Source organism: Bos mutus, chromosome 10 (genome assembly GCF_027580195.1).
Source record: "Bos mutus isolate GX-2022 chromosome 10, NWIPB_WYAK_1.1, whole genome shotgun sequence".
Classification (NCBI taxonomy): Eukaryota; Metazoa; Chordata; class Mammalia; order Artiodactyla; family Bovidae; genus Bos; species Bos mutus.
This window is the reverse complement of record NC_091626.1, coordinates 74246391-74273044: the sequence shown is the minus strand read 5'-3', so window position 1 is coordinate 74273044 and position 26654 is coordinate 74246391. Positions and strand designations below refer to the sequence as shown.

The window sequence follows — 26654 nt, the reverse complement described above, 5'->3', positions numbered from 1 at the left end:
GTTTTACATATAGTAGTTTGTATCTGTTAATCCTATACCCTAATTTGTCCTTCCCTCTCCCATTTGATAACCACAAGTTTGTTTTCTGTATCTGTGAGTCTGCAGCACATGGCATTATTTTACTATTTTATGACTGAGTTATATTCTTTTTTATATATAATGTATGTGTGTGTGTGTGTGTGTGTGTGTGTGCATGAACACTCAGTTGCTCAGTCGTGTCCTATTCCCGTGGACTGCCATCAGGCTTCTCTGTCTATGAAATTATCTAGGCAAGAATACTGGAGTGAGTTGCATTTCCTACTCCAGGGGGTCTTTCTGACCTCGGGATCAAATCTGTCACTTTTGTGTCTCCTGCACTGGCAGGCTGATTCTTTACCACTATGCCACCTGATTAGTGTTTGTATATAATATGTTAATATATGTTATATACACACACTATCTCTTCTTAATCTAGTCCTGTTGTTGATGGGCACACTTGGGTTGCTTCTGTGTCTTGGCTATTGTAAATACTGTTGCTGTGATCATTGGGGTACATGTATTTTTTCAAATTAGTGTATTCATTTTTTCCAGGTATATACCCAGGAATGGGTTATAAGGTAGTTTTTTTTTAGTTTTTTGAGGAACCTCCATACTAGTTTCTATAGTGGCTGCACCAGTTTACATCCCTACCAGCAGTATACAAGGGTTCCTTTTCTCCACATCCTCTTCAACTTTTTAGATAAATCAGTGGGAACAAATGCTTTTCAACTGTTTTAAAGAAGATCCAGAATGAAATTCTGAGATTTTGACAATAAGAGTAGATTGTCAAGTAGCAGCTGTTGTCTCAGAGACTAACAGATTGCAAATATGATACCAGAGAGAGTAAAAATCCAACAAATGCTAGAATTTTAATTCCATGATGGAAAATACTATTTTTCTTTGTTTTCCACATTTACTAGAGTGGGCATCTATTGTTTACATGACCAGAAAAAAGAAAAACATTTATTGTTATTTTTAATAGGAGACTGATTTCGTTCCTTGCTCTTAAGTCCCATTTATCTAAGGAGTGGACTACAAACAGATTTTTATATGCTACAAGGCAGAGTATGATAAAGTTTGTAAGAGCTGCCACTAATGTCTTTGGGAGTGGTTGCGTATTTGAAACAAAAGAGTTAGTGATTTTATGTGGGAGAACAAGATGACATTTGATTAAAAGCACAGGTGAAAAGATTTAACTGTGGCACTCGGAAGGGTCTGTCAGCTCTCCCCCGCCCCAACATTTACTAAACAGCTTGAAAATTTTTGTGTTAAGTATTCTAGTCGTAGGTCTTAAACTTGAAAGCTGAATTGTTAAATTATAAGCTGATGTTTGTATATGAAATATACAAACTTATACAAATATACAAATGTACAAATTTATTTACATAAGCTTCCGGAGTACTTTAAAGTTTGAATGATCAACTTGGATTAATAAGGGAAACATTTATTTGGTTTGCTTGAAAACATGAGATTCAAAAAAAAGTTTATGTAAGTTATTAGCCAGCTTTAAAACCTCTTTGTTGTATTAAGGTGAACTATGAATCAGGCAACCTTATTTTTTCAGTAATGAAATCTTTATTTTATCTAACTTTCCTAGAAAGGGCAACACATCTCTTTTAGGTGGCACTCTGATAAAACAAAAACAAATTGGGAATAGTGAGGGGAATTATGTTAGGGATTCTTTTGTTTAAAACATATTCTTACACTTATAAGTAACATTCTAAAATTTTTACAGTATTTTGAGTAAAGCCAAGATATAGTTAAAAAGTGATTTTTTAATTTATTTAAATTACTTTTATCAGTATTATAATACTTAAGGGACTAGATCTGATAGAGTGTCTGATGAACTATGGAAAGAGGTTCGTGACGTTGTACAGGAAACGGGGATCAAGACCATCCCCAAGAAAAAAAAACGCAAAAAAGCAAAATGGCTGTCTGAGGAGGTCTTGGAAATAGCTGTGAAAAGAAGAGAAAAGGAGAAGAAAGTTTTACCCATTTGAATGCAGAGTTCCAGAGAATAGCAAGGAGAGATAAGAAAGCCTTCCTCAGCGATCAGTGCAAAGAAATAGAGGACAACAACAGAATGGGAAAGACTAGAGATCTCTTCAAGAAAATTAGAGATACCAAGGGAACATTTCATGCAAAGATGGACTCAGTAAAGGACAGAAATAGTATGGACCTGACAGAAGCAGAAGATATTAAGAAGTGGCAAGAATACACAGAAGAACTGTACAAAAAAGATCTGCATGACCCAGATATCCACAATGGTGTGATCACTGACCTAGAGCCAGACATCCTGGAATGTGAAGTCAAGTGGGCCTTAGAAAGCATCACTACGAACAAAGCTAGTGGAGGTGATAGAATTCCAGTTGAGCTATTTCAAATCATCTTTCAAAAAGAAAGATGATGCTGTGAAAGTGCTGCACTCCGTATGCCAGCAAATTTGGAAAACTCAGCAGTGGCCACAGGACTGGAAAAGGTCAGTTTTCATTCCAACCCCAAAGAAAGGCAATGCCAAAGAATGGTCAAACTACTGCACATTTGCACTCACCTCACACGCTAGTATAATAATGCTCAAAATTCTCCAAGCCAGGCTTCAGCAATATGTGAACCGTGAACTTCCAGATGTTCAAGCTGGTTTTAGAAAAGGCAGAGGACCAAAGATCAAGTTGCCAACATTCGCTGGATCATCGAAAAAGCAAGAGAATACCAGAAAAACATCTATTTCTGCTTTATTGACTATGCCAAAGCCTTTGACTGTGTGGATCACAATAAACTGTGGAAAATTCTGAAAGAGATGGGAACACCAGACCACCTGACCTGCCTCTTGAGAAATCTGTATGCAGGTCAGGAAGCAACAGTTAGAACTGGACTTGGAACAACAGACTGGTTCCAAATAGGAAAAGGAGTACGTCAAGGCTGTATATTGTCACCCTGCTTATTTAACTTCTGTGCAGAGTACATCATGAGAAACATAGGGCTGGAAGATGCACAAGCTGGAATCAAGATTGCTGGGAGAACTGTCAGTAACCTCAGATATGCAGATGACAACACCCTTATGGCAGAAAATGAAGAGGAGCTAAAGAGCCTGGAGAGTGAAAAAGTTGGCTTAAAGCTCAACATTCAGAAAACAGATCATGGCATCCGGTCCCATCACTTCATGGGAAATAGATGGGGAAACAGTGGCTGACTTAAGTTTTTGGGGCTCCAAAATCACTGCAGATGGTGACTGCAGCCATGAAATTAAAAGAAACTTACTCCTTGGAAGGAAAGATGACCAACCTAGACAGCATATTAAAAAGCAGAGACGTTACTTTGCCAACAAAGGTCCATCTAGTCAAGGCTATGGTTTTTCCAGTGGTCATGTATGGATGTGACAGTTGGACTATAAAGAAAGCTGAGCACTAAAGAATTGATGCTTTTGAACTGTGGTGTTGGAGAAGACTCCTGAGAGTCCCTTGGATTGCAAGGAGATCCAACCAGTCCATCCCAAAGGAGATCAGTCCTGGGTGTTCATTGGAAGGACTGATGTTGAAGGTGAAACTCCAATACTTTGGCCATGTGATGCAAAGAGCTGATTCATTGGAAAAGATTCTGATGCTGGGAAAGATTGAGGGCAGGAGGAGAAGGGGATGACAGAGAATGAGATGGTTGGATGGCATCACAGACTCAATGGACGTGGGTTTCGGTGGACTCCCAGAGTTGGTGATGGACAGGGAGGCCTGGCATGCTGCGGTTTGTGGGGTTGCAAAGAGTCAGACATGACTGAGTGACTGAATTATACGATAATTTTGGAGAAACTGAGAAATGAAAGGAAAATACTTAATTTTACCATCCTAAAATAACTGGCAGTGTTTTTATGTATTTTCTAATAATCTTACAGTTTTATATTTTTAAAATATAAAATATGCTAAGAAGCATTATACAGATTGTAAATGAGAATTAGTAATAATCACAGATGATAAAATAAGAGTCTGTGCTCTGAGGAGGATAACTGCTTCTGCACTCAAGTTAAAATGTACTCTGATCTTCTAAATTGGGTTATTTTACTCCTTAGATTTCTCCAGTCTTGCAGAATCTAGTATAAAATTCTCAGTTTCCAGTTTACTACATAATCAGGTGAGAAGAGTCAGGATCCTGTAGTGAAATAAACACTTAAATGATTATTGGGACCTTGAATTTTGGTTTTGATCAAAGTTCCACCTTGTGACTTTGTAACTTCACTGAACCTCAGATGTGCTGAGCTTTAAATGCATGAGTTCAATTCACAGATATATAATTTGAAGCAGATACGTCTAAGATAATGTGCTGTTTCTGGATATCCTTTGATTAAATTCTTGGTTAACCAAATAACCTTCATTTACTATTACTTCTATCCCGCCCAGCTTCTTGGGATGGTACTTGTTCCAGCTTAGCCCATGAGGAGGATTAGAATTAGATACCTAATTCAGTCTGGTCTTTATGTACCCATACCTCCTCTGGCCAATTCTCTGAATGGAAGATTTTTAACAGTTGAGCCCAGATAGGTAGGAATCAGAGCCTGTAAGTAACTGAATCATAAAAAGCTTAGAATGGTCATATGTAAATTTAAAGACTTTTAGAACTTCTTTGCAAAGAATTATTTTGACCCTAGTAATTAATAGAGAGTTATGTTTGAATTTGCAATTTTCCCCCCCAGCTCCTACCTGGCTTTGAATTACCAGTATGACAAATACTTCAATTTTAAAATCTTTGTTGTAGTACTAATAATAAACTTAAAACGATACACAGAGTTGCACACGACTGAATGACTAAGCACAATAATACATAAGTGTTTATTAGGTGTTAGGCTTTGTTTTAGTTTATTAAAGGTGGGTATTATAACTCTCTCAAGGACATATAGGTAAGATGCTGAGCTAGGATCCAACTTTATAATGAAGTTTGACTTTAGACTTCTTACTCGACCAACACCGTGCAACTTTAAAAGAATACAACTCTCTGACAGAAAACCACTTGTGTTATGAAATATGAAGAACTTCTAAAAATCAGTAATAAAAGGCAACATAATACAAAATAAGCGACTTAAAAAGAAGGCATACAAATGGCCAGCCAGCATATGAAAAAAAAGCACGACGTCACGCATTCATATACTTACTACAGTGAGTATGGTTTAAAAAGTTGAAAACACCAAATGCTGGCACAGATGTGGAGTAACTGAAACTATCATACGTTGTTGATAGGAATGTAACGGTCCAGTCACCTTGGAAAACAGTTTCTTATATAGTTAAATATACTCCCCTATGACTCATCAATTCCATTCCTAGGTAATTATTCAAGAGAAATGAAAACATCTACAAAAAAACATAAGAATGTTTATGAAAGCCTTATTCATAATAGCCAACACCTCGGAACATGAATTGTGATGCATATTTATTTATTCAGTGAGAGGACTGACTACTTAGTGTTGACAGAGAATGAAGCCCTCATGTGACAACACAATAAGTGAAGGAAGTCAGATAGGGAGGGTGCAAGTGGTGCTTCTGTTTGATTCCATACATAAGAAGGCCCAGAGCAGGCAAAACTAATGTGTATATTGGAAACCTTGTGTAGCAGTGGTTACCTTGGTTACCTATTTGATGGGCAGGAGGCCTCAGGGAATTTTCTGAAGTCATGAAAATGTTCTTTATCTTGATGTTGGTTGTGTAGATGTGTATGTTTGTCAGAATTTGTGAAATTTTATACTTAATATCAATATATGTGATTATATATAGAGTATACAGCTCAGTCAAATAAATGTCGATATATAAAATAGAAAAAAAACAAGGAGTGGGTCTCAGACCCAGAGTGCTCAGAGGCACTCTGACAACAGAAGAGACAACTGGCAAAGAACATTCAGAGATATTAAGTAGCACAGAATTATTATGTTGCACCTCAGTTGATAGTTGTAATAACCAAGACATGTGTAATTTTCAGTGTAATTTTCTAAGAAACTCAGTGTAATTTTCTAAGAAATTGGCAAGATATTTGACTTTTAGAAAGAATATAATGATTATTGTATTAGAAGTTTTAGAACTAAAATGCTTAGATGTCAGTTATCTAGAACATTACTATATGAAACATTTCTTAGATTTTATGTTAAAAATAGTTGTGGAATATTAGGAAGTAATTCTGAATGGAACTGGAATGTGGTGTACCTCAAGAATAGTTTGCCAAAAAGAGAGCATGAAAAGACCAATTTGCCTGATGGGTTAATAAAACATTTCTTTATATATGTTTGTGTGGTTTAGATTTCTAGTTGTTAGGGAAAAATTGAAAATGTACCTGAGCTAAGCATGTTTGTTTCAGCATTTTGTTTATAATATATTTCAGAAATGTTAGAAGCATAGAGGTGTCACAATTAAATGTGCTAGAATACAGCAGTATTTTGTCTGGTTGTATGCTAGGAGACGGACGTACATAGACAAGTTTGATGGTAGTCTCTGTAGTTTGTCTTTGCTACTGCCAAGTCGCTTCAGTCGTGTCCGACTCTGTGCGACCCCATAGACGGAAGCCCACCAGGCTCCCCCGTCCCTGGGATTCTCCAGGTTGCCATTTATTTCTCCAGTGCAGGAAAGTGAAAAGGGAAAGGGAAGTTGCTCGGTCGTGTCCGACTCTTGGCGACCCCATGGACTGCAGCCTATCAGGCTCCTCCGTCCATGGGATTTTCCAGGCAAGAGTACTGGAGTGGGGTGCCATTGCCTTCTCCAAGTTTGTCTTTAGGATCCTTCATTACTTGTTCCATGGCAATCAAATTTGCTTGAACTACTCAAGTGGTGGAATAAGAGATCTGTAGTCTTTTATTGTGAGATTGATCTTCAAAATAAAAGTTAACCTCTAAGTTAGTTACTCTGGGTTTTGACCTTTTTCAATTAGATTACTTTCTCTGGACTGTCATGGAAGTAGTAAACACTTAGGTACCACACGTTAAGTGATGTGGTCTTTGGTTTCTCAAAGAAGACTGACATATTGGCTGGTTTTTTGTTTATGGAAAAGCTAATTTCTAATCTTTGCATCTATTTTAGTAATAGTTATGCACGAGTGCGAGCTGTGGTGATGACCCGGGATGACTCAAGTGGTGGATGGTTACCACTTGGAGGGAGTGGACTAAGCTGCGTCACTGTCTTCAAAGTCCCTCACCAGGAAGAGAATGGCTGTGCTGACTTTTTTATCCGTGGAGAGCGACTCAGGGACAAAATGGTAATGAATAATGCATCTTTTGCTATAATTTTAAGTTGTACAGAATGAATTTTCTGTAAAATTATGATTAGTATACTGTTATTTATGGCAATTGTTTTTGTCCTAGATTGATGATTGTTTCTGTAACTCTTTTAAAGACAGCACAGTATGCCTGTTTTCTTTGCATGTGGGACTGGTATTATTGTACACATGTTGAAGGGGAGCTGCTTTTCTGATTAGGTTTAATGCAAGAACATTCATGAATAGTCCCCCTAGTTTTAAACCAAGTGCACTTTCTCGCCTTCTCCCCACTGTTACTTAAATTGGAGATTGGCGCTATAGTCCCACAGGCCAAATCCAGGCCTGTCGTGTGTTTTTTACAGCCCATGAGTTAAGAATGGATTTTGCATGTTTAAATGACTGAAAAAAATCAGTAATGGTTTATGAACGTGAAATTCAAATTTCAGTGTCCATAAAAAAATGTGTTGGAACATAGCCAAGCTCATTTGTTAACGTTTTGTCTGTGGCTGCTTTCACACTGCAGTGATAGAGTTGAGTAGCTGTGGATATCTGGCCCCTACTCTAGACTCTTGTGTTCTCAGATTCATGCTCCCTTCATCCTCTATCAGCCGAGGCTCATCATGTGACTAGTAGGTGGCCATCCTAGGTTATAACTCTACTATCTTCTACACAGATAAGTGTTTCCTTACATTCATATGTTTTAAATTTTGAATCCAACCTTTGGTAATTTTAGGCATCTACTCTCTTAATTAGTGTAGAAAACTGTTTCTCCTTTATATCATTTATGAGCCGAAAAATAATCATATCTGAGAAGCTGAGAAATGTTAATGTCATTTCTGCATCAAGCAGAACTTAGAAAATGAGAATAAAGTTCTCAAAATTTCCAAGGCTCTTGAAAATAGCTAGAATTCCCTTTAACTATTAATATGTATTTGTAGACTGCTTTGTGAGCTCATTCAGCATCTATAATATTATTTCTATTGAAAATGTGTTTTAAGTTTTGAATAATATTCATATATAAATATTTTGAATGAACCTACTTTTAATTTTGATTCTTGGTTTCTGCATATTTTTTACTCCTGAATTATTTCAGTAATTTAAAAGGTTAGCTAACTTGTCTGTGCTCCAGTTTCTGTCTCAGTTAAATCTGATTTAATGACTTCTCTAAATCATCTTGAAAGACTTTTAACTCTTAATTTTTTACAAATTTAGGATTCCCTTCTGACGATGTATCTCAGTTAATCAGAATGTGGTTTTAGGCTTATACGAAACCCCAGTTGAAGTCAGAAGTATGTATAATAAAGTTAACATGTCATCTCTAAAAGTGTAAATGTTTAAATGTGGTTCTGACCTTGGATAACACACTGCCCAGCATATACTGATGCTTATTTAAAATATAGCCTGTAGACTTCTAAGAAAGAGCCCATGGTGACCTGTACTTACATGTAATGCTTTTTGTCCAAGCTATTGATGACTGGGAAGTGTTGGAGAAGTTGTAGGTTTTAGAAACTGAGTAAAACAGTCACAGTCTAAGTGGTTAAAGAACCCACCTGCCAGTGCAGGAGATGTAAGAGATGTGGGTTCGATTCCTGGGTCAGAAAGATCCTCTGGACGAGGGCATGGCAACCCACTCCAGTATTCTTGTCTGGAGAACCCCATGGAGAGAGGAACCTGATGGGCACCAGTTCATAGGGTAGTGAAGTCAGACACGACTAAAGTGACTTAGTACACAGCACACAAAGGCATTTCTTAATAGTAGAGATGGAAAAAGAGAAGAAAGATATCAAAGGTGGAGAAAGAATTAGAGAAAAACATCTTGCCGAGAAAGCATAAGAACATGGAATGATGACCTAGATATGAAATAGAGAAAGAAAAAAATCAAAATGAAACAGAACCCAGTCAGCCCTACATATCCATAGGTTTCACATCTGTGGATTCAAACAACCACAGATGGAAAATATTTGGAAAAAGATTCCAAAAAGTGAAACCTAAATTTGCCTTGTGCTGCCAACTATTTACATAGCATTTACTTTATATTTGGTATTATCAATAATTTGGAGAATCATTTAAAATATATGGGAGAGGGGATGCATATGGTTATATGCAAATTCAATGCCATTATGTGAAAGAACTTCAGCATCTGCAGATTTTGGTGTCAGCAGGGGCCAAACAGACAAGGCAGATACTGGAACCAGTCCCCTATAGATACCAAGGGACTACTGTATTGGCCATATTAATGAATGTGGACAGTTTACTTGAAGGTAATTAAATAAGGAACCAAATTTGCATCACTAGGAGTGAAGGCTAGTCAGAGAATAAGCTCAGATTGATGTTTCAGGTGGTTGCTCAGAGTGTGATTTTTGACATAAAGCTTAGTGAGAATAAGCCTGGGATTTGGACATAATCCAAACTTACTTTCTGTGATGAGACATAAAAAAGTGCCTTTAACATAATCCTAAGGTGTAAAATAATAAACTAACAAGAAAATAGGTCCTTTTGATGGAAACACTGACCTAGGAATCATAACTGTTGTTTCAGTTAGCCGTTTCTCCTTGAGAAAGCTTACTGTTTGTGAAATAGGAAGGATAAATGTATCTCTGTAGGATTGCCTTATTTCTGTAGGGAATAGCTGTAATAAAGCATTTGAATTGTATGCTCAAATTGTATGATCAAAGGCAGAGCAATAATACATGGCTATAAATTGAAGATAGCAGTTTTGTGAAGTCTCAAGACAAATGGGAAGTGACACTGATATAAACATTAATTGGCCCCCTCTGCTGCATAATACACTTCTAAGATACTTCTGAAGCAGTTATAGAATTAAAATATGTATTCGTTTTCACTGCATTTTGAGGTCATTAATGTCCATTTCTATAGATATTTTTACCGATTGGTTTTAATTTAATCCATTTTTCTGGGTTCTAGTAATATAAAAAAGATGTTCACTGTGATGGTTGAATCCATAAGTTTGCAAAGTCTTCCCAAGTTAATGATAGTTTTCTTTAAAATCCTTCTTGATGATAAACTGCATTTTAATACTGTTCCTGTGTAATAATCATTTAAAAAATACTGCTAAAAAAACTCTGTTCTCTGTTCATTTTGTCTGTTGGTGACATCTTAGAATCTTCTACCTTGGATGAATTCTAGAAATAAAGTAAGATACCTGCCCCTCATACCTCAGGAAAAAACTTAGGCCCTTTAAGAAAGAATAGGTAATTATTAATGAGGTGCCTATAGCCACTGGCATAGCTAATAAATACTAGATATTTTAAAGAGGGCTTATAATAGTCAAAATACTGGTAATAGTGGTGAAGATGAAAGATAACTTTTCTGAAGAGTGAAAGAAGTATTTGGTAGAAAGTTTTTCCAGTCTTAGGTTTACAGTACTTGTTTTAAAAATGTCCTATTATGCTTCCCAGAGGCTTATATTTCACTCTTTTTTGTTTGTTTATTTTGTTTTAATAAGAAAAGGAGCACAAATCGAGAAAGCTGATGAGGACTTTTTCAGAAAGGTGACATTTTGTATAATTGGCTTGGTACTCATTCATTCATTTATTCAGAGTGAACTGAAATTATTTCCTATGATGCTTGCCTATAACTTGTTTGTTTTTGTGAGTTTATTTCCAAGTTGACCTTTTGATGATCTACATTAGAGCTTCCCAAGCTGTATGCCATGAATAGATATAAGTGGCAGGAGCTGCCCAGGCTGGTTACCTCTTAACCACGAGGTTCCTCCTCTTTCCTGATTGCCTTATAATTGTTGTTCTTCTGAGTACGCCTGATGAAGAAGTTGGAAAGCACTGCTTTATGTAATTGGCTTTCATACTTTGTTGATAATTCAGAGAAATTTTTAAAAACACTAGGCTTTGGTGGTGTAGCCCAAGATAATGAAAGTACTATCTTTCTCCCAGACACTTGGAGATAGATATATAGAGTGGTCTCTGACAAGCATATATTCTCAGAACCCTTTTCTTGATATGTATGAGTTGTATCCTGTGTTTGCTTCTAAATCTTTATAGCTTTAATTTCTCCCTTAAATGCCAACTAAAACTTAACTGTTAATTTGTACAGATAATCTTTACTATAGAGCTTTAGATTCCCCATGATAGAAACTCTCTTTTGTATTCATTTTTATATAGTTGCTCTTCTCTATTAGTGTGACATTTTTATTTTATAGGCTGACATTTTATCAACTTACAATATATATAGGTTAAATTGTTTGACTGTTTTTAGTTGAATTTTATATGATTAGAAAATCTAAAACATTAAATTATAGCACATTTTAAAGTCTTTATAAGTACCTGAATAAACTTTCAGTAATATCAAAATTTTGCTAAAACATTGCCTTCTAAACAAAGTTTTAAATAACTTTGGGGATCTAAATTAGCAATTCTTAAGCTTTTGTAGTAGGACAATAAAATACTATATATTCACTAATTAATGTTATTGTGCTTTTTAAAACATACTGTGCCAAGAGATGACAAAAGTGAAGTAGGCTATGTAGAAAGATACAATCAGACTCTACAACCCCTGGGTTACTTAATATGTTCTGTGGAAAATGGAAGAATTCACGGTGCAGTGTTAAAGTAAATTAGAAGATAGCTATCATTATAAACTTAGAATTTATAAGAAATTTTTCTTCCTTGAAGAAAGAAAAAATAGGAAAGATCAAGTTTAGAAAGTTGCCAAGGAGATTAAGTAATTTTTTTGATTAATAATTAGGTTGTGGATAAAAAGTGGTTTATAAAAATTAAAATGCCTATGAAATGTGGCACTAGTGGTAAAGAACCTGCCTGCTAATGCAGGAGATGTAAGAGACGCCAGGGTCGGGAAGATCCCCTGGTGAAGGGAATGGCAACTCACTCCAGTATTCTTGACTGGAGAATCCCATGGACAGAGAAGTCCCGTGGGTAGACTGCAGTCCATAGGGTCGCAAAGAGTTGGATACAACTGAAGTGATTTAACACATAACACACACACGTGAGATAACAGTTATATTATTTAAAATGGTACATTTAAAAATATTTTGTTCTTGTTGCACTGGGTCTTTGTTACTGTGCATGGGCTTTCTCCAGTTGGAAGGAGCAGGGGCTACTCTTTAATTATCATATGCAGGCTTATCATTGCGATGGCCTCTCTTGTTGCAGAGTGTGGGCTCAAGGGTTTGCGGCTCACAGGCTGTAGAACTCAGGCTCAATAGTTGTGGTGCATGGGCCTAGTTGCCCCGCAGCATATGGAATCTTTCTCAACCAGGGATCAAACCAGTATCCCCTGCATTGGCAGGCAGATTCTTAACCACTGGACTACCAGGGAAGTCCAAAACTTTCGAACTTTTTAAAAATGGAATTTCTTACAGTTACTAGAGCTTAAAGCAAAATTAGAGTATTTGTTTTTTAGAAAAAGAGTAAAGTGATTATAACATAGCAGTAGCTTTATTAAAAATGAGACTCATTTTCCTTACCACCATGGAAAGCCCCAAAAGAACAGGGAAACATCTTTGTACCTTGGATTGAACTTTATAAAAGTACAGAATAACAGTTTACTACTTAGCTTTTTCCACTGTGCCAACTGTGAATTTTTCCATTGTGAAACTTCAGTCCTTCACAGTACTCTTCTCCCTCTAAAAATCAATTCCATTAATTAGCTCTCCCCTTAGGAACTCAGCAGCTCTCTCTCAAAAGAGACTGGTTCTCCTGTTCACCATAGTACTAGAGAGTTAGGGAAATGAGTGGGCTGGGCGTAGAGGTAGTGTCAGCATTTTGTTCCTTATTCTCCTCACAGAAAGTTCTATATAACCCACACACTTAAATTTTTTATTGATACTCTCTCTACCATTCAGAACACCATCCTTTAGCTTTTATTTTCATCTACTGATCTTAGAAATTCCCTCTCAATGCCAGCTTTTCCACATTGGACCCTCAACATCATTTCTTGGCTACTTTACTTTTCTTCTGGTCTTCATTTTATCAGGTTACTCTTCTGGATCTGCTTGTTACCAGAATTTTGTGGTTTCATGTCATTTCTGTTTTATTTCCCACCCCTTTCTGTACAGTTTCATGCTTACTGTATTATCTGTGTGTCCCATTTCACTAGATTTCTTCTGACTTTAGTATCTTTTATTTCTTTTTTAATCCAATGTGAATTTTCCTTGTAAATCATTTAAACCACCCATTTATACACATTTCAGTGGACAATATGTTGCTGAGTTTTAATCTTACCTTACACTAAAGGAATATCACTGAATCCACGTTACTAAAAGGGAAAGTTCAGTATTTAAAGATGAGTCTTTCATGTAATAGCTATATATTGAGCATCTATTTGCTAGATATCACTGTTCTAGGCACTGGGGATATGTAAATGAATGAAGACAGAAACCTCAGTTCAGAAAAGGCTTCTAATATTTTTTCAAAGCACAGTTTTACCTCTTTCTAACTTTTATATTGCTTACAATACTGAACTTTCTAAAGCTTGTGTCTGATAATTCCTTTAGTAGTTCCCCTCAGTTTCCTAGAGACAATTTCATCTCCTTAATTTCACCACAATAAACTTGTACAATCTGACCCTTACATCTTTGAATCTATCTGCTTGTTTCCCAAAGGCAACATTTCTGCGATATTGCCTTACTGAATTACTCATAGTTCACTAAAAGCATACATTGAACTTGGGGAAAATGTTATCCCCTTTTTTCCATTAACTAAATAACTATGAAAGATAGCATATTGCAGGTTTTATCTGGAATGGAGAATGTGGACATCCATCTTGCTGCTGCTAAGTCGCCTCAGTCGTGTCCGACTCTGTGTGACCCCATAGACGGCAGCCCACCAGGCTCCTGTGTCCCTGGGATTCTCCAGGCAAGAACACTGGAGTAGGTTGCCATTTCCTTCTCCAGTGCATGCATCCACGCTAAGTCGCTTCAGTCATGTCCGACTCTGTGTGACCCTGTGGATAGCAGCCCACCAGGCTCCTCTGTCCACAGGATTCTCTAGGCAGGAATACTGGAGTGGGTTGCCATTTCCTTCTCCCTCCATCTTGCTAGTCTTGAGGAAATAATAATGTCAGGAACAATTTCTGTAGTATTGTCACAGGTGAATCACAGACGGACAAATAGGAAATTTGAGTTGGAGGAAGCTCCTTGGGCAGACCAGTTTTGCTGTGAAGGGTTGTGATAGAAAGAAATGCTAATGATGGCATTCATTTAGTTTATTTTTTTTTTTTTAATTTAAATTTATTTATTTTAATTGGAGGCTAATTACTTAACAATATTGTATTGGTTTTGCCATACATCAACATGAATACGCCACGGATGTACACGTGTTCCCCATCCTGAACCCTCCTCCCACCTCCCTCCCCGTAGAATAACCTGTTCATTTTAGGGTCAGTCCGTTGGAAAAGATAATAAATTGTATGGCTAATTTTTTGTACAATGATGAATTTTGTGAGCTCACAGCAGTTTGATAATAGTTCATTCTTGAGTATTATCGATATTCTTTGAAGAGGAAGAAATATGCCTGCTGTATTTCTGTTCTCTTTCTTTGGGAGCAAAAAATTAGTACACACTGTATGGTTTCCTGAAAATTTTAAGTTTTAGAATATTCTCATATTACCTTCCTGGTTGCTTTTATTTCCTCTTTTTTAGAAAACATCAGCTTAGCACTTCAGCACTCTCTTTACAGATGACACTATACTTCCTCTTAATTTTTTTAAATTTTTTTTCATATTTTATTTTTTAAATTATGAAAGTATGATAACACATTTAACAGAAACTTGGAAAATACAGAACACAGTTATTAAAGCATACAATTCTACTATATACTACAATTCTTTTTTTAAGTAGATAAAATATGATTTTCTGTTGAAGTTTCAATATCAAACTCTCAAAAGTTAGCAGAGTGAATAGAAAAGTAGAAGGATATAGTAGACCTAAAAAACACTATGAACCAATGCAACATAATTAAGATTTATAAAATATTCATTTAATAGGATGCAAATTCTATTCAAGTTCCCAAAGCAGAAGACATTGGAACATATCCAGGGATGTAAAACAAGGTTTAAAAGATTTCATGGTCCAGAGATCATACAGAGTCTATTCTCTTATCACTGTGCAATTATGTTAGAAAATCAGTATTAAAAGGTATTTGAAAATAACCTGCATATTGTTGTTGTTCAGTCGTTCAGTCATGTTTGATTCTTTGCAGTCCCATGGACTGCAGCACACCAGGCATCCCTGTCCTTCATTGTCTCCTGGAGTTTGCTCAAACTCAAGTCAGTTGAATCAGTGATGACTTTTTTTTTTTTCATTTACTTCCTATATTACTTGTTTTGAATTAACATCATTTCACTCTTTAGTTATTGATTTATATTGGTTGATTTAGTTAGTGAGGTTCATGATTATCTTGGCTTCATCTTTTCCTTTTATACCTGATTGTAATATATTTCACATTCTTTCCATTACATTCTCATTGCCATTAAGCTATTATAATGGCTAACGTGTATATATGAATGTGCACCCAGTTGTGTCCGACAATCATTTTGTGTAGTCAGTGTTTTTCAGTTGTGTTGATAGGTGCATAGTGGTAGCTCATTGTAGTTTTAATTTGCATTTCCATAATGGTTAGAGTTGAATATCTTTCTGTTTAGTTATTTGTATCTTCTTTGATGAAATATCTCTTTGTGTTCTTTTCCTGTTTTCTCATTGGATTGTTTGTTTTTTTGCTGCTGTGTTTCAAAAGTTTCTCTTTTTATTTTCCAGATACTAGTCCTTTATCAGGATATATGACTGCAAATATTTTCTCCCAATCTATAGATTGTCTTTTTAACCTTCATGGAATATTTTATAGAGCAAAGTTTAAATTGATGAAGTTCAGTCTATCTGTTTTTCCTTTCATGGATTTTGATTTTGGAATCACATTAGAGAATGCATTTCCTTACCCGGGGTCCCTGAAGATTTATACTATTTTAAGTTTTAAAATTTTACATTTCATATTTAAGGCTGTAGTCCATTTTAAGTAATTTTTTTATATATGATGATTAAGTCAGTTTTCATTTCTTTTGCCTATGAATGCCCAGCTGTTTTCTAGGACCACTGCTTGTTCATCTGTTAAATTACTTTTGTGCTCTTTCACTATGAAGAACTACAAGACCTTCTAGAGCTAACACCAAAAAAAAAAAAGATGTCTTTTCTATCATTGGGGACTGGAATGCAAAATTAGGAACTCAAGAGAAATCTGGAATAACCATTAAGTTTGTCCTTGGAGTACAAAATGGAGCAGGGCAAAGGCTTACAGTTTTGCCAAGAGAATGCACTAGTTAGAGCAAACACCCTTTTCCAACAACACAAGAGAAGACTCTATACGTGGACATCACCAGATGGTCAGTACCAAAATCAGATTGATTATATTCTTTGCAGCTGTAGATGGAGAAGCTCTAATCAGTCAGCAAAAGCAAGACCGGGAGTTGACTATGGTTCAGATCATGAATTCCTTGTTGCAAAATTCAGGCTTAAATTGAAGAAAGTAGGGAAAACTGCTAGATCATTCAGATATGACCTAAGTCAAATCCTTTATGATTATACAGTGGAAGTGACAAATAGATTCAAAGCATTAGATCTGATAGACAGAGTTCCTGAAGAACTATGGACAGAGGTTCGTAACACTGTACAGGAGGTGGTGATCAAAACCATCTCCAAGAAAAAGAAATGCATCATGGCAAAATGGTTATCTGAGGAGGCTTTACAAATAGCTAGGGAAAGAAGAGAAGTGAAAGGCAAAGGATAAAAGGAAAGATACATCCGTCTGAATGCAGAGTTCCAAAGAATAGCAAGGAGAGATGAGAAAGCCTTCCTAAATGATCATTGTGAAGAAAGAAGGAAATAATAGGATGGGAAAGACTAGAGATCTCTTCAAGAGAATTAGAGATACCAAGGGAACATTTCATGCAAAGTGGGAACAATAAAGGATAGAAATGGTATGAACCTAACAGAAGCAGAAAATATTAAGAAGAGGTGGCAAGAATACACAGAAGAACTGTACAAAAAAGATCTTCATGACCCAGATAACCATGATGGTGTGATCACTCACCTAGAACCAGACATCCTGGAGTGCGAAGTCAAGTGGGTCTTAGGAAGCGTCACTAAGTACAAAGCTAGTGGAGGTGATGAAATTCCAGGTAAGCTATTTCAAATCCTAAAAGATGATACTGTGGAGGTGCTGCAGTGAATATGCCAGCAGATTTGGAATATTCAGCAGTGGCCACAGGACTGGAAAAGGTCAGTTTTAATTCCAGTCTCAAAGAAAGGCAATGCCAAAGAATGCTCAAACTGTCACACAGCTGCACTCATCTCACATGCTAGCAAAATAATGCTCAAAATTCTCAAAGCGAGGCTTCAACAGTATGTGAACCGTGAACTTCCAGATGTTCTGAATTTAGAAAAGGCAGAGGAACCAGAGATCAAATAGCCAACATCCATTGGATCATCGCAAAAGCAAGAGAATTCCAGAAAAACATCTACTTCTGTTTCATTGACTACACTAAAGCCTTTGACTCTGTGGATCACAACAGACTATAAAAAATTCTTAAAGAGATGGAAATAGCAGATCACCTTACTTGCCTCCTGAGATATCTGTATGCAGTTCAAGAAGAAACAGAACTGGACTTGAAACAACAGACTGGTTCCAAATTGGAAAGGAGTACATCAAGTCTGTATACTGTCACCATTTTTTTTACCTTGTATGCAGAGTACATCATGTGAAACACTGGGCTGGATGAAGCACAAGCTGGAATTAGATTGCTGGGAGAAATATCAGTAACCTCATATATGCAGATGATGCCACTCTTATGGCAGAAAGTGAAGAGGAACTAACGAGCCTTTTGATGAAGGTGAAAAAGGAGAGTGAAAAAGCTGGCTTAAAACTCCAGACTAAAAAAATGATGATCATGGCATCTGGTCCCATTACTTCATGGTGAACATATGGGGAAACAGTGAGAGACTTTATTTTTTGGGGCTCCAAAATTACTGCAGATGATGACTGCAGCCATGAAATTAAAAGATGGTTGCTCCTTGGAAGAAAAGTTATGACGAACCCAGACAGCATATTAAAAAGCAGTGACATTATTTTGCCAACAAAGATTGATCTAGTAAAAGCTATGGTTTTTCCAGTAGTCATGTATGGATGTGAGAGTTGGACTATAAAGAAAGCTGAGCACTGAAGAATTGATGCTTTTGAACTATAGTGTTGGAGCAGACTCTTGAGAGTCCCTTGGACTGCAAGGACATCAAACCAGTCAATCCTAATAGAAACTGACCCTGAACATTCATAGGAAGGACTGATGCTAAAGCTGAAGTTCCAATACTTTGGCCACCTGATGCAAAAAATTGACTCATTAGAAAAGACCCTGATGCTGGGAAAGATTGAAGGCAGGAGGGGAAGGGGATGACAGAGGAAGAGATGATTGGATGGCATCACCTACTCAATGAACATGAGTTTGAGTAAACGGTGGGAGATGGTGAAGGACAGGGAAGCCTGGCGTGCTGCAGTCCTTGGGGTCACAAAGAGTCAAACATGAATAAGCAACTGAACAACAGCTCTTATTAAAAATTAGCTGAGAGTTTTTTTGTAGGTTCTCCATTTTCTTCCATTGCTCTGTCCCTCCATAGGAATCACATACTGTTTCACTGTAGCTGTATTGTAAGCCCTAATAGTGGGCAAAGTGATCTCTCCCATTTTATTTTTCAATATTATTTTAACTGTCCTGGTATCTGTGCCTTTCCATATAAATTTTAGAATGAAATTGTCATTGTCTACAAAATTGGTTGGTCAGTTTTGGGAGAACTGACATCCTTATTGTGTTGAAAATTCCAATCTATGAGTGTGATTTGTCTCCAGTTTAGGTCTTTCAGTTTCATTAGCATTTTGTAATTTTCAATGTATAGATCCTAAAGATACATTTTGTTAAGTGTATATCTAAGTGTTTGATTTTCCATGGAGCAGTTTATATACTGCTGTCTTTGTAGTTTTGATTAGTGCATGCTCAGTTAGTGTGAACAGGAATTCACTTCATCAGTCTTGCTGAACTATGAGGTGTTTTGGTAGATTCCTTGGGGTTTTCTAACATAGGCCATTGTTGTCATGTATAAATATGAGCAGCTTTATTTCTTCCTTTTCCATCTGTATGCCTTTTATTTCTTTTTCTTTCCTTATTACAGTGGCTAGAACTTTAAATTCTGTGTTGAATAAGAATGGTCATAGTGGACATCCTTGGCTCTTTTAGATGTTAGCAGAAACAATTCACTCTTTCACTCTTGAGTATGATATTAGTTATAGAGTTTGTTACAGATGATTTTTATTGAGTTGCTGATAATTTTTTATCATGGATGGATTTTGGAATTAGTCAGATGAGTTTTCTGTGTCAGTTGATTATGTTCACATCTTCAGCTTGTTGATACCGTAGATTACACTTTTTTTTTTTTTCCAGTGTTGACTCAGCCTTGTATTTCTGGAATAAATCCCACTAGATCATGGTGTATAATCTTTTTATATGTTACTGGGTTTGATTTGCTGCTATTTTTTGGAGGAGTTTTGTATTTAAGTTATTGAGAGGTACTGGTCTGTAATATTCTTTCTTTTGGTATTACTATCTTTGTGTGGTGTTGGTGTCAACGTACTGGTGGCCTCATAAATGAATTGTGTAGTACTCCTTCCTCTTCTGTTTTCTGAAAGAGTTTGTGTAAAATTGATGTTAGTTCCTCTGAAAATATTTGGTAGAATTCTCCACTGAAACTGTCTCAGTGTATAGAGATCTCTCTCTCTCTCTCTTTTGGCCACTCGGCAACTTTTAGGATCTTAGTTCCCCAACCAGGAATTGAACCTAGGCCCTTGGCAGTGAATGTATGAAATCCTAATAATTGGGCGGCCAGGGAATTCCCAAGAAAAGTCTCTTTGCAAGCTTTTAAATTACAAATTCAGTTTCTTCAAGGCTTATAGGACTATTTAGGTTCATCTGTTTTATCTTGGTTGAGTTTTGATAATAATGTGATTTTCAAAGAATTGGTCCACTTCCAAGCTGTCTAATTTGAGTGTAAAGGTGTTTTTAGTATCTCAAGTACTCTTTTTTTTTTTTTTTTTTTTTGGGGCAAGGAATACAACTAAGTCGGAAAGCTAGCTGACGAAGAAGATGGCAGACTAATGTCTGAAATAACCATCTTCTCAAGTGCTTTTTGAAAGGCTATAGGATCTTAGCAGCAACTCATGTTTCATTCCTAAAATTGGTGATTTGTATCTTTATTTTTAGCTTGTCAATCTTACTAGAGATTTATTAGTTTTGCTTTTCTTTTCTTTTTTTTTTTTTTTGTAGATCAGCTTTTTTTTTTCCTCCCCATCTATTTTCAGTTTCTGTTTCTGTTGATTTCTTTTCTTTGGTATTTTCTTCCTTCAGCTTGCTTTGGATTTATTTTGCTCTTCTTTTTCAAGTTTCTTGAGGTAGAAACTTCAGTTATTGATTTGATACCTTTCCTCATTCCAATATCCATAGTTTTTTGAAAGACTTCAATTTTTTTAATATAAAAGTTTGACTTTATAAATTTTAATCTCACTTATTAAATTAATCAAATCTTATATATCCTTTGTGTGTGTGTGTTTGTTTCAACTTAAAGGTTAAAAATCCACAGCTGTCATCATGTATTTGGATATTCTTGTGTTTTGAATGGTTTTTGTGTTACGTGACTATTGCTGTGTAAGTCAGTTAACAAAGGTTCATGGCTGTTAAAGTCTTAAGTCACCGAGATTGATTTCATCAGAATTGTATGGACCTCTCTCCAAATTATGCAGACCCAATGGAGGGTGAAGAGAATTGTTTAAGTTTATTTAGTTTTATTCTTTCAGTTCAGAGTTCTGACATCCTGTGCGGACTTGGGAGAGAGTCAAGTAAAGAAGCTGGGTCACACTGACTGTGCCCAAGAATTTGCCACTAGGAGTCAGAGTAGTAACCTAATTGTGACAGTTCACTTCTCTGTTTTGTATCTCATCTCCTCTTCCCTCATAACACCCCATTTCACTTATATTTTCTATGACTCCAGTTTCCTGAATAGTTACAGGTTTCTAATGGTTTTCTATTTTTTTCATTCAGCTTTGATAAGTTATAATTTTTCTTGGAAATTGCTGTTTCACTTAGGTTTTCAAATTTGAGATCTTAAAACCTTACACTGATATTACTTTCTAAATCTTTGCTCTGCCTTCCATTTTAATTACATAGTCACAGTGTAATTATCATATTTAGGAAATTTAACATAAATATAGGTCTTTAATCTACAGTCCATATTTCAGTTTTGCCAACTCTTTTGATAATGTTCTTAAAACATTTTTTGTTCTCTCAGTACAAGTAGCATTTAGCTGTCATGTGTCTTTATTCTTCAATCTGGAGCAGTTCTTCAGGTTTTTTTCATGACATTGTTTCAGTTTAGTCGCTTAGTCGTGTCCAACTCTTTGCAACCCCGTGGACTGCAGCACGCCAGGCTTCCCTGTCCCATCACCGACTCCTGGAGATTGTTCAAACTCATGGCCATCGAGTCAGTGATGCCATCCAACCATCTCATCCTCTGTCTTCCCCTTCTCCTGCTTTCAATCTTTCCCAGCATCAGGCTCTTTTCCAGTGAGTCAGTTTTTCACATCAGGTGACCAAAGTATTGGAGTTTCAACTTCAGCTTCAGTCCTTCCAATGAATATTCTGGACTGATCTCTTTTTAGGATGGACTGGTTGGATCTCCTTGCAGTCCAAGGGACTCTTGAGTCTTCTCTACCACCACAGTTCAAAAGCATCAATTCTTCAGCACTCAGCTTTCTTTAGAGTCAGACTCTCACATCTATACATGACTACTAGAAAAACTATAGCTTTGACTAGATGGACCTTTGTTGGCAGGGTAATGTCTCTGCTTTTTAATATGCTGTCTAGGTTGGTCATAACTTTTCTTCCAAGGAGCAAGTTTCTTTTAATTTCATGGCTGCAGGCACCATCTGGGATGATTTTATTGTTGGTGATTTTGATGGCCCCAAAATAAAGTCCGGAGAAGGCAATGGCACCCCACTCCAGTACTCTTGCCTGGAAAATCCCATGGATGGAGGAGCCTGGTAGGCTGCAGTCCATGGGGTCTCGAAGAGTCGGACACAACTGAGCGACTTCCCTTTCACTTTTCACTTTCATGCATTGGAGAAGGAAATGGCAAGCCACTCCAGTGTTCTTGCCAGGAGAATCCCAGGGACAGGGGAGCTTGGTGGGCTGCCGTCTATGGGGTCACACAGAGTCGGACACGACTGAAGTGACTTAGCAGCAGCAGCAAAATAAAGTCTGTCACTATTTCCATTGTTTCCCCATCTATTTGCCATGAAGTGATAGGACTGAATGCTATGATCTTAGTTTTTTGAATGTTGAATTTTAAGCCAGCTCTTTCACTCTCCCCTTTCACTTTCCTCAAGAGGCTCTTTAGTTCCTCTTCACTTTGTGCCATAAGGATGGTGTCATCTGAGTATCTGAGGTTATTGATATTTCTCCCAGCAGTCTGGATTCCAGCTTGTGCTTCATCCAGCCAGGCATTTCACATGATGTACTCTGCATGTAAGTTGAATAAGCAGGGTGACAATATACTGCCTTGATATACTCCTTTCCTAAATTGGAACCAGTCCATTGTTCCATGTCCAGTTCTAACTGTTGCTTCTTGATCTGCATACAGATTTCTCAGGAGGCAAGTAAGGTGGTCTGGTATTTCCATCTCTTTAAGAATTTTTCCATGGGTTGTTGTGATCCACACAATCAAAGGCTTTGGCGTAAGTCAATAAAGCAGAACTCTGTGATGTTTTTCTGGAACTCTCTTGCTTTTTGATGATCCAACGGATGTTGGCTATTTGATCTCTGATTCCTCTGCCTTTTCTAAATCCAGTTTGAACAGCTGGAATTTCATGGTTCACATACTCTTGAAGCCTTGCTTGGAGAATTTTGAGCATGACTTTGCTATTGTGTGAGATGAGTGCAATTGTGTGGTTGTTTCAACATTCTTTGACATTCCCTTTCTTTGGAATTGAAATGAAAGCTTATCTTTTCCACTCCTGTGGCCACTGCTGTGTTTTCTAAACTTGCTGGCATATTGAGTGCAACAGTTTCACAGCATCATCTTTTAGGATTTGAAACGGCTCACCTGGAATTCCATCACCTCCACTAGCTTTGTTCATAGTGATGCTTCCTAAGGCCTGCTGGACTTTGCATTTCAGGATGTACTTGGGTATAATCTCAAAAATGACAGAATGATCTGTTTGTTTCCAATGCAAACCATTCAGTATCATATTAATCCAAATTTCTGCCCCAACCAATTATGCTGAAGAAGCTGAAGTTGAATGATTCTATGAAGACCTACAAGACCTTTTGGAACTAACACTCAAAAAAGATGTCCTTTTCATCATATGGGACTAGAATGCAAAAGTCGGAGAAGGCAATGGCACCCCACTCCAGTACTCTTGCTTGGAAAATCCCATGGACGGAGGAGCCTGTTAGGCTGCAATCCATGGGGTCGCTAAGAGTTGGACACGACTGAGCTACTTCACTTTCATGCATTGGAGAAGGAAATGGCAACCCACTCCAGTGTTCTTGCCTGGAGAATCCCAGGGACGGGGGAGCCTGGTGGGCTGCCGTCTATGGGGTCGCACAGAGTCGGACACGACTGAAATGACTTAGCATAGCATAGCATAGAATGCAAAAGTAGAAAGTCAAGAGATACCTGGAGTAACAGGCAAATTTAGCCTTGGAGTACAAAATGAAGCAGGGCAAAGGCTAACAGAGTTTTCATGAAACTGACATATTTTAAAATATTGGCTCCTGCCCTTCTTTTTGTGGTAGCTGAACTGTTATTATTTGGGAAGAAACTACCATTTGCCTTCTGTTACTTTTTAGATTTTTTTCTAAAGTCCCATTTATCTCAGAACCCAACTTTAAATACAAATTTCTATTAGTAGATAATTAGTAAAAATGTGTTATTTGATAACAATATAGTTTCATATTTTATAGAATGCCTTGGTGTCCTTTATAAAGGGTTTTATATCATCCAGATACAAAGTTTTTTATATCATCCAGAAAACTAAAGGTCATAATAGGAGGCAGCTATTTGAGTTACCAGGTATTGATTTTGTTTGTCAAGTGATTTAACTTTAAAATGCAGTTTTTATTTTTAAAATGAAATGTTTTTTCTTTCATTCAAAGATATTTCTTAAAGTTACCAAAATAATTTCTTTGTCTAGTTACCAACTATACTACATCTTAGATAATGCTTTCTGTAAACATGTAATTATCTACTTGTAAGGTAGCATATGTAATAAAGTTACATAGTAGTTTGAAAGTACATATTTATTTTTACTCTGCTTTCCCAAATTATTACTTGTTATTAGTGAGACAGAAATGTACTTATATCCATTTTTGGCTTGGTCTATTTTAAATGCTTCTGACAAATAGTCCAGTAATTTGCTGTATATTTCCCAAAATAACTTGAAATATATCTTCAGAAGTTTTAGTTAATTTAGTGACTCTCAAACCCATCCCCCTCCTTTTTTTTCTTTATAATATATCCTAGAATTTCTTTCAGAGAAAGGAAGAATGTTGGAGATTGTAATGTTTTCACTCTCTGTAGAATCAATCTGTTAACAAGCTCTTTGAGGTCCTGAGCACCTTTATTTATCATTCAAACTCCTCCCCATCCTGTACTCAAAAAAGTAAATACTGACCTCTCAGCCTTTGTAGCAACTTTTCTATTATGGGCTGGTTGCATCACCTTATGACTAACATCACCCTTGCTGCTCATATGTATTGAAGATCTGCTGTGTGTCAGATGCTATTTGAATACTTTGTGTATATTACCTCATTTAATTCTTAAGTCAGATGGGTAATGAATGGTGAACACTGGAGGGGACCCAGTTACTGTAAGCTTTAGAGCCTCTGAGCTTAAAATTAATTTATATACCGAAATCCCTCTTATGCTTTCTTTTTTTCTTCTTGGGAAGTATATGTGGATCGTTCTGTTTCTACTATAATTCATATTTTAATCATTTTACTTTGGAAATATTTTGCTCATGTGAAGAATATCCATTCTCATTAACCATCTTTCTTCTTTTCCTTTCTCTTTTAGCTCTTAGCCTGCTTCTGTAAGAAAACCACTTCTCTTCCTTCTCTGCCTTCATCTATAATAGATTTTGATATATTTAATGCTTACAGTAGATTTGCTTTCCTTAAATTCAGAGTTCACCTATGCATCTGGTTGTTTTTTTATAATACCTATTTAACCTTTCTAGAAGAAAAAGAGTATTTGTTCTTTTTGTTATCACTAGCTCAAAAGACCTTAAGATCTTATTAAAATAGTCATGTTCCAAAAGTATTTATCTAGCTAGAAAAGACTTGTATATCTTAGCCAACTTAGATCTATTCAGATCTATATTAAAAGTGCAAAGCTGTTATACCAAATAACCCTGTTTTTCTTCCTTCCTTAAAGTCCCTTTCCTAAAGCTGATCCAGTCAGTCTATTTGCAGTGATTAAGTTCTACTCAAATCTGATCAGGTCTATTCATATGTAAGAGTCTGAAATTTTCTCTCTCTCTCTCTTTTTTTTTTTTGGAGGTGATCAGCATAAAAATATTTAAGTGCTTTTGAATTTGTTGCTTTTTCTAGTTAAGTTTTTTTCATTACGCTTTTTTATAGTTTATAGTAAATAATTATTTTTTCCGAATCCCAATAAATTTGTAGATGGTCAAGAGTTCAGAAGTTATAGTGTTGATTTTAAAACTCTTTAATTTCTTCTTTGTTAACTAGCCACATTCTTGGTGGATCCATTAGGGGTTATTGGTAACAAGTTACTTTGCATATGTTCTTTTGTAGTTACTCTTGTTGAGTCACTCTTAATATTCACTTTGCAGTTATTTATGCTCAGTATCTTTTCTCCTTATTATTTAATATATAATCTGTCTTTAGCGTAGAAATGAGGACAGGGCCAATGATCTTCTTTCAGATTTATGTGATTAATACATTCTAATTTATAAGTCAAGCTCTGGGAGTTGGTGATGGACAGGGAAGCCTGGCACTCTGCAGTCCATGGGGTTGTAAAGAGTTGGACACTACTGAGTGATTGAATTGGATTGGACTGAATTTATAAATGTCCTTCATGGTTACTGTGGAGGTCTGATGAAATTCACACTTCTAGAACGCCTTAACCCCAGAAAGAAGCACATTCAACTAAGAAGTAGCAAAGCTGTATTAATAGTTTTAACAACTTGTTTATTTATGATTATACTTTTAATGGCTTCTGGTAGTTGCTTTTAGGGTACTCTTCTTAAAATTATTCATTTTGTGCTAAATCTTCATGTAGGAAAAAATAAAAGTTCTAAGAGTAAGTATAGGTCATG

At 36.4% G+C, this 26654-nt stretch overlaps 1 protein-coding gene across 1 annotated transcript in view; it reads left to right on the top strand.

Moving 5' to 3' along the window:
- SPRED1 (sprouty related EVH1 domain containing 1) overlaps positions 1–26654 on the top strand; it is a 119867-nt gene that overhangs the window by 53754 nt on the left and 39459 nt on the right. The window contains exon 2 of the mRNA XM_005888927.3: positions 7059–7233. Coding sequence (XP_005888989.1) covers positions 7059–7233 — 175 coding nt within the window. The remainder of the gene's footprint in view (positions 1–7058; positions 7234–26654) is intronic.